This window comes from Etheostoma cragini, chromosome 3 (genome assembly GCF_013103735.1).
Source record: "Etheostoma cragini isolate CJK2018 chromosome 3, CSU_Ecrag_1.0, whole genome shotgun sequence".
NCBI lineage: Eukaryota > Metazoa > Chordata > Actinopteri > Perciformes > Percidae > Etheostoma > Etheostoma cragini.
Window position 1 is genome coordinate 7,247,456 of NC_048409.1, and position 8,441 is coordinate 7,255,896.

At 39.6% G+C, this 8,441-nt stretch overlaps 1 protein-coding gene across 1 annotated transcript in view; it reads right to left on the reverse strand.

Moving 5' to 3' along the window:
- The window catches only part of efhd1 (EF-hand domain family, member D1), a 16,533-nt gene extending 12,161 nt beyond the window's left edge, over window positions 1-4,372 (reverse strand). Inside the window, exon 1 of the mRNA XM_034867035.1 lies at window positions 3,976-4,372. Within this exon, the coding sequence (XP_034722926.1) occupies window positions 3,976-4,259 (284 nt within the window). The 5' untranslated portion in view covers window positions 4,260-4,372. The remainder of the gene's footprint in view (window positions 1-3,975) is intronic.
- Between the last annotated feature and the right edge of the window lie 4,069 nt (window positions 4,373-8,441).

Sequence of the window (8,441 nt, forward strand, 5' to 3'; positions counted from 1 at the left end):
CGTTTGTAAATAAGTCGGATTTTGCAGGAGCTCTGAAAAATGCGTCCTACACCATATCTTGCTCACCCGGAACCCCCCATTGCACATTTTTAATCCTGGACCGTTGTTAATGAGTTTATTGTGTTTACCTGCGTATCACTTAGACTACATCACTGTGTGTGTGTGTGTGTGTGTGTGTTGCACTTTTTACTGTATATGACATGGAACTACTGTAAAGAAATGTTTATAATTTCTTTAGTTGACATGTTTTACTTATACTGGAAGTATCTTTGTTATTCAAAAAAATGATTGTGCTTTCATTTTGCACTTTATTATGTTTTCATTTTGAGTATTTGTGCTATGGCTATTGTCTTTATTCAAAATAGCCATGCCTAATACTGGAAGAATTTCCCTAATTCACAGCATCTGTTCCTTTATTAACAAGACAAGAGTTTTCATTTCATTAAGAGAAAAAAATGTTTAAAACCAAATACATTTAGCATTTTGGCTTTCTTCAGGGTCTATGTAACCTGTTCCAAAATTATTCTATTGTAATTGATATATTGTGTTACATATCATAATCGCAAGAGGCTGCAATGTATATCGAAATATGGATTTTAGGTCATATCATCCATCCCTATGTGTAACTAACGCTAGCAAAATTACTTCCAATATGAGGTGGCATTTAGGGAGACATGTCACCAGTGTGTACGTTGACGGAGCCTGGAGGAGAAAGTCGGGTAGGAACGAGCAGCTCCACCTCAACACAGCATTTAATCAGCCTATCCATGCTGTCCAGAACTAAAACATTGGCTGGGTTTATAATGAAATATATGCAGTCGTGGAGGATGCAGGGTTTCAACATATGATTAAAATAACATTACATAATATCTGCTGACAGCAACACAGTATCTCCGCAAAAGTATTTTTCTTGCAGAGGAACATGAAAATAGAAGGAAAAACTGGACTTATGACCTCTAAGTATCCAGAATCTGCAAAAAGGGCCTGCACAGATTGTATTTCCTGTGCAGACTAAACTCATTTAATGTGGATAAGACTCTGATGGTTTTATTCTACAGATGTTATATTGAGTTTGGATTTCATTCATTCATTCATTTTCAATAAAAAAACAAAAGTCATCTGTCCTTATCTTGCTGGCCTCTGTAAAAATTTTGGACAGATGACCAAAATTGTTACAGAGCCCAGCAAGATAAATGGCATCCAGCAGCTCTCTCTCACAAAGATCTTTGACAGACAAGTTTTGCAGAAGGCACGGCCAATTTGGTCAAGCTCTAACCACCCACTCTCGGAGGAATTCATTCCTCTTCCCTCTGGGCGGAGATATAGGCTCCCTAGAGCAAAAACAACCGGTACAAATTGTGTAATTAAAAATAAGGGGTTAACTTGTAAACCTCTTATGTGCACACAGTCTTTATAGGCGTCTCTCTTTGGGCCTTATAAGTGATACTTTTAGAATTTCCAGTCAATCTCAAGTGATTTTATTTAACACTTACAGTGTTTTGTTGGTGTTTTTATTGTACGGCCAAAAGCAGATCAAACCCTGTTTAGTCTATACTGTTGTGATAGTTGAGCCTATGCTGGTGGCCATTTATATATATAAAAAAAATGGGAAAGTTGCCGTTGTTGTTTGCACTAATTGGAAAACCTATTATTTTGATAAAAGATTTGTCATTTAAAAAAAGGTTGTGTTCGTCATGTTCTTAGCTAGAATTTTGTTTTCCAAATAAATAAATGAAAAAGGCTCTACACCAAAAACGTGCCGGACTGAAAACAGTGAATCCAAAACAATCAACATCACTGAGGAAACCGTCTCTGGTCAATGTTAGCCTAGTTAACGTCTGTAACAGGATAGTCAGGTATCTCAGATGTGACAATTTTAGACGAGAGGGAGGAGCGAGGTAGGACCCATAGACTGGTGGGCGGTTACTGACTGTGACGTTATAGCCATATGTGTGTATTTTCACTGACTGCGGAACGGCTGCGGTCTAACTCGGTCCCGGCTCCGATGATCCGCAGCCGACCGGAGCAGATACGCAGAGCTAGGCCTGGGCGATATAATAATAATATTAATATATATAGAACAATCTGGTAGGTTCAGAAAATTACATTACTTACAATATTCAATATTACAATATTCAAAATCTAAGACAATATCTAGTCACATGTGACGATATTGATATAAAATCGATATATTGCCCAGCCCTACGCAAAGATTCTATTTTTGGGGGATGCCATAGGGCTCTGCAGCATCTCACCACAGGTCCTATTGTGCGAGACAGGAAGTCCAGCACAGAAACAAAATAAAACATTTGGTTAATTTTCAAAATATAATACACCGTGCTCATGGCAAATCATAGTTCCCTGCACTACACCTTGAAAATGTCATAATGGATGGAGACAGACCTGAAGTCAACAGGTCAGAGGTTTTGTGGTTCTGTTTATAGAAACTACATCCTGTTAAATTGCGCAATCTTAAGTACATCTCATGGGTCCTTGTGACTTCAGCTGTCAGTCATGGCTGCAGCCGTTTCGCAACAAATCTGGATCTGTTGGGTTTTAAAGGACGGCGGAGCACGGAGCCAACACGCAGCGTAACACACGCAATTTGGATGCAACTGCTGCTGAAAGCTAGCCTACATAATTCGAGGTAAGAGTTAGCTTTGCTAGGTTTTAAAAACACCTTTGTCCCATAGTTGCCATATTACATTCTGTATATGGCAGGCCACAAACTGTCAATGACATCCCGGCTATGCCTTAAAACACCCCCTGCTTTATGGTCAATTTTAAAATTCAAAAAATGAACATCATTCTGTATTGCAGACAACTTAAAACTAGTGATTGAAACCACACCAACTAATTATGAAAATGTTTAATGAGGTAATAAATCAAGTGGGTCACTTTCTCATAGACTTCTACAGAAACCGACCTCGTTTTGCAACCGTGCGTGTCGCCCCCTGCTGGAATTCAGATAGAATGCAGATTTAAAGTACTTCCGGATGTGCAGTATTTCACTGAACCAGATGCTTTGTCCATTAATATTAACAGTCTATTTGAAGTGACGATAATATTGTTGATAACCTAATGGCTACAAGCAGGCCCGGTAATGAACAACACGCTGACAGATTTTATGTTGATTTTTTTAGGTGAGCTGGACCAGTTCAAACAGGGAAGCTATTTTGCCCTCATTGTTCTCACTGAAGTTTGCTGGAAGTGTAGCCATTTATGATGTTTGAGCAATGCACTGGACTCTTTGAAAAAAAAAAAAAGCCTTTTAAATGCTGTATTGATGTAAGGAAATTAAGGGAGTGTGAAATTGAGAATTCCAGGTAAAAATCTATGGTTTATGGGTCTTGGTTATAACAATGGGGCTCTATAGCACCCCTACACAATTACAAAGCCTTTGCAGTATGTTTCACTAAAATGAATGAAATTCTTACAAAAAGCCTCTTAGAGCCATCACCTAAACACAACAGAAAGTCAGCCATATTTAATGTACTGGGAGCAGTTTTTGACTACGTGCAGACGCAGTAATTTAACATTGAAGGCCTTTGCATCGCTATTTCAGCTTTAATAATTACTGTTTTAATAGGCTGAATTAAAATGAATTGACGGATTACATTTAATTGAAATTGTATATCACCGTTATTTGATTTCGTGTTACAAATATTATATAAAGATTATTCACGACACAACAAGGTAAATACGTAAATAATATGTAACGTTACGTTACTAGCAACGACAAAATGCCAGCTAACGTTAACACACAGGGCCTGCAGTGAGTGGATGACTCACTTTGAATCGTGAGCAGTGTCAGTTTGTGCGTTCACCGGCAGGCTGCACGTCAGCAGCATCTTAATCTCATCACGCTCATTCAACCCAATCCCCACTAACGGTACACGGGTTAGAAGTAAACATGTCGCACCGTTTTATGTAGCTAAATGGACAAACAAAGAAAACCATAGCATGCAGCCTTACTGTTTGAACATCATCTCCATGTCCTTAATCTGCTTGCGGGAGAACTCCTTGAACTCCGTGTAGGGATTGAAGACGCGGGTCAGTCGAGGAGCTGCGTTGCCCTCGTTGATGTCCTGTCTGCGGGTCAGTTTGGCGGACAGCTCGGAGGATGAGTCGCCGCAGGCTGCATCGGCCTCCTGCGGTTTGGGTCGGACCGGGCTCTGTTGGGGCTCCGGCCTCGGCTCAGCCTTCTGCGAAGTGGTCAGCCGCGACTGCAGCTTCCTAACCAGCTCTTCAGATGCCATGCTGCAAATAGTACGCTGTTCACGGAGTCGTACACCGTTAGGGAGAATGGAGCCTGATACAGCCGTTTCAAGTACCACTGTCAAACTGACTGGTCCGCTGAGAAGAGAGAAGCAGTACTTCCGGTTGCACTTTTCAAAATAAGACCGTCGTCTCTTTTTTATTTTTTTGCAAACATTTACAAATACAGTGTTTCAACAATTCGGCATCGTACTTACTATCAAAAAGATGTTCATCTCCATCTAAAGAACCTTCCAACCTCACTTAAGAAATAAAATGCAAGAAGAAAGGCACACAAAGAGAAAAAAAAGAAGTCAAAAAGAAATTAAAAAAATACAAAATACAGAAAATACAATACAAAGAAAAAATGAAATTACATTTCCTTGCTATATAAATACTTTTCTTACTATTAATAATTTGGAAAGACTCTAAAAAACTCCGAAATTCAATTCTGAAGTGTGTAACAGCTGGCGAGATTTAGAAAATTTCGCTGTATGGATGTTTCTTCTTCAATTTTACAAAATTCACATTTATCGTCCACAGCCAATATTGAAACGGATTTGTTGGGATAAATATTGAGCAGTATTTTAAAATGTAATTTTTCAGTTTATCACAAATTTGTACGGTAGAAGCCATGATGATTCCCAGTTAATGTTTGAATAAAAAGAGTTCCCAACAAATTTCCCCCATTGAGTGATTTTCCTTTTGCTGTAGAAATAATTCCTTATATGTTTATTGGTACTGCTTTATTTTGACTTTTAATATTTATTCCAGTAACAAATAAGGTCAGATCCAATTCTAGCAATTCTTCTCTCTCAGAGTGACATTTCATTAGTTGAAGAATTCCTCTAAGTTTAGAATTTGTTACCATTTTATATTCTTTGTGGGTGCCAGGAAGTGCTATGGCTATTGTCTTTATTGTGGGTGCCAGGGGTAGATCTAAGAAATTCCTCATAGCTAAGAAGTTTAATCATTTTGTGAGTCTGCAAGAACAATGGTATTCCTATTACCTCGGTGTGGCAGATATACTTATATACTATCGGCGTCCTTGAGTGCCAATAAAGACGTCTTTAAATAAAATGTATTATTATTATTATTATTATTACTTATTCTTTCTGGTTATGAATTCATTGTTCTATATAATAGTTCTGTGTGGAGAAAAAATATGAATAAAGTATAGTTTTGCAGCATTAAGCGGCTGCTGATGAAAATTTGCAATAATTTAATTTCATCATGCATAGTTTGTGCATAAATGGGGGGTAAATAAATCTAGAGATATGAATGAGAATTGATGTCTCAGGCTGTACCACCTGGTGTCATACAGTTTCTCCCGTTGGACAGCACGGTTTCTAAGTGGTTGGCACTCCTTCCTCAAAGCAAGAAGGTTCTTGGTTCGAATGAAGGTTGTTCCGGGCCTTTCTGTGTGGAGTTTGTATGTTCTCCCCGTGTTTGTGTGGGTTTTCTCCGCTTTCTTCCCACCATAAAGACATGGATGCTGACTCGGACTACACTTGAAAAATAGCTGATTGACTAACACATTTACACAAATGTTGATTAATGTGCATTGCCTATTCAAATAAATATAAATTAATACTCCCCTGAGTTAACTATAACAGCCTGAAGTATGTAAAGTAAGATGTAAACAATAAGTACCCCCCCTCATCTCCAGACTCCATCTGCAATTTGTAAACAAAATAAGACTATCAGTTTTAAAACTGAAAATATAGCATTATATTACATATTTATGAAAGTGCAAATTACATAGAATAATAACTTAACTTAAAAGTTTTACTTAGATGAGACTTTACCCCACAAAAGCTAAAAGAAAGTATTCTTGCTATTAAAAGAGAATTCTGGTTGATTTCAACACATAGCTCTATTGTTTGGAAATTTGGAGTGCTGTCAGCAACAAGAAAAACAAAAACAATCAGTGCTGCCGACATCGTGTTATCCTCCTGCTAGCGTTAGCAATCAACAGGCTTCAACAGGGCAAGTTTTAAACATGTTTTTAGCCTCTAAACATGTTCATCATGTCATTAACAACATTATGCAGTAGGCTACATACCCATGTGAAGAGATTTCTTTCGAGGGAAAAAAGCAAATCTGACTGCAGTAAATGTGACAGAAAGGCATAAAAGTTGTGTTAATGCATGCTTCTGTTTATTTCCTGTTTTCCAGTGAAGTCCACACTAGTCGATTGTCAAACTCAAACAAACCAATATTCCAAAATGTATTTTTGAATCCAGTGAGTCCAGCTTCATGCCGACCACAGAGCCAGCCTGCCAGATCAGTTTGGAGGTGTGCTTCTTGGATTTGCTGCCCCCCCAGCACACTACAGTGCAGAAGAGGATGGTGGTAACCACAGACTGGTAAAACATCCACAGCAGTTTGAGGCAGATGTTAAAGGACCGCAGTGTCCTCAGGAAGTACAACATGCTTTGTGTCTTTCTGTACAGGTAGCTGGTGTGTGTTGTCCAGTTTATTATCCAGCCATATCCCGAGGTATATGTATGATTGCACTGCCTCCACCTCAACTCCCTCTAGCAGGACTGGTCGCGGTCTTGGTGTGGACCTCCCAAAGTCAATCACCAGCTCCTTTGTCCTAGAGGTGTTGAGCTCTAGGCAGTTAGTGAGAGAAAGTCCCCGACCAGACAATACTCCTTCTCCCTGTCACCCCTGATACATCCAACAATGGCTGTGTCATTGGCGTACTTCTGTATGTGACACAGTGTCAGACATGTGGCCTGTCAGTGAGGTAATACTTGATCCAGTCTAACAGATAGGGGTCCACTACCATCTTATTCAGTTTGTCCTGAAGTATAGAGGTTCAGGATGGTATCAAAGGCACTGGAGAAGTCCAAGAAGAGGATCCTCGCTGTGCCACTTCCCTATTCCAGATGGGAGTGGACTCGGTGTACTAGTAGAGGATAGCATCCTCCACACCAACGTCTGGCTGGTTTGCAGGCGGTCCTGTGCGTTTTGTACCTGGGGTCTGAACCACTCCAATGTCTTCATCAGGTGTGAAGCAAGTGCCATCAGTTGGAAGTTGTTCAGCTCGCTGGGCTTGTTCTTCTTGGGAACCGGAACAATGTAGGATGTCTTCCAGAGGGTGGGCACTCTCCCTAGCTGCAGGCCAGAGATGGGAAGTAACGAAGTACAAGTACTTTGTTACTGTACTCAAGTAGATTTTTCTGATATTTCTACTTTACTTTACTATTTATTTTTGTGGCGACTTTTTACTTCTACTCCTTACATTTTAACACAAATATCGGTACTTTCTACTCCTTACATTTTACAAAATTGGCTCGTTACTTTAGTTTTACAAGAGGTTGTCATGACAATAGCGCGGACACGCGCCACACACCGCGAGCGGGTGCGCACGCTACACGGAGAGAAAAGTGAGAGAAAGGAAAAAGAGACAAGCTGTCCGGAGGATAACCAGCTGAGATTGTGTGTGTGCGTCTTTGAGAACTGTAAGTCGTATAACTCATGTTGTGAGTTCACTTAAGCCTGTTTTTGGTCTATAGTTCTTCACATTTAAAGTAAGTTAGCTAGTGGTTTTGGTGTGGTCTCTAGTGGTTTTGGTGTGTTCTTCACCTGTTAGCTAGGTTTCCCGTTGATCTTAATGAAGCGTCAACAGTTCCACCAGCTTTATTCGCATGAGTTTTTTTTTTTCAGATAGGCCTACTGTGATTCAATTGACAAGTGGATGGAAATTTAGCTAGAAAGAACTTGTCTCAGTCTGTGTTTTAACAGACACACCTGGGGCCAAACTGGACACCAGAATCAGGATTAATCCAGTCCTAATCTAGTTCTCAACTCTCACATAATTTCACTGGAGTTATCCTTATTATTGTTTACGTCATCAATACCATATTCACTCTAAATGGATGGGAATACATCTACTGTACGTTGCATTTGACGCACGACTAAGACAACTCAACAGATTCAGCATTCTGCATTAATTCATAGCCAATCATTGAGGCTCGATGGCGCTAACGTTAGCACATAGTAGTATGGAGGGCAACATGATATAAAATGAAGAAAACAGCAAGACATTCCCATCACCCTCAGCCTTATCTGAGAGACATGTTTGAGACAGTAGTGCATCAAGAAGGACTCCTGGCCAATGTGCTGGGGAACTTCTTCATTAATATCTGTTTAGTCATTCATATTTTAATCCT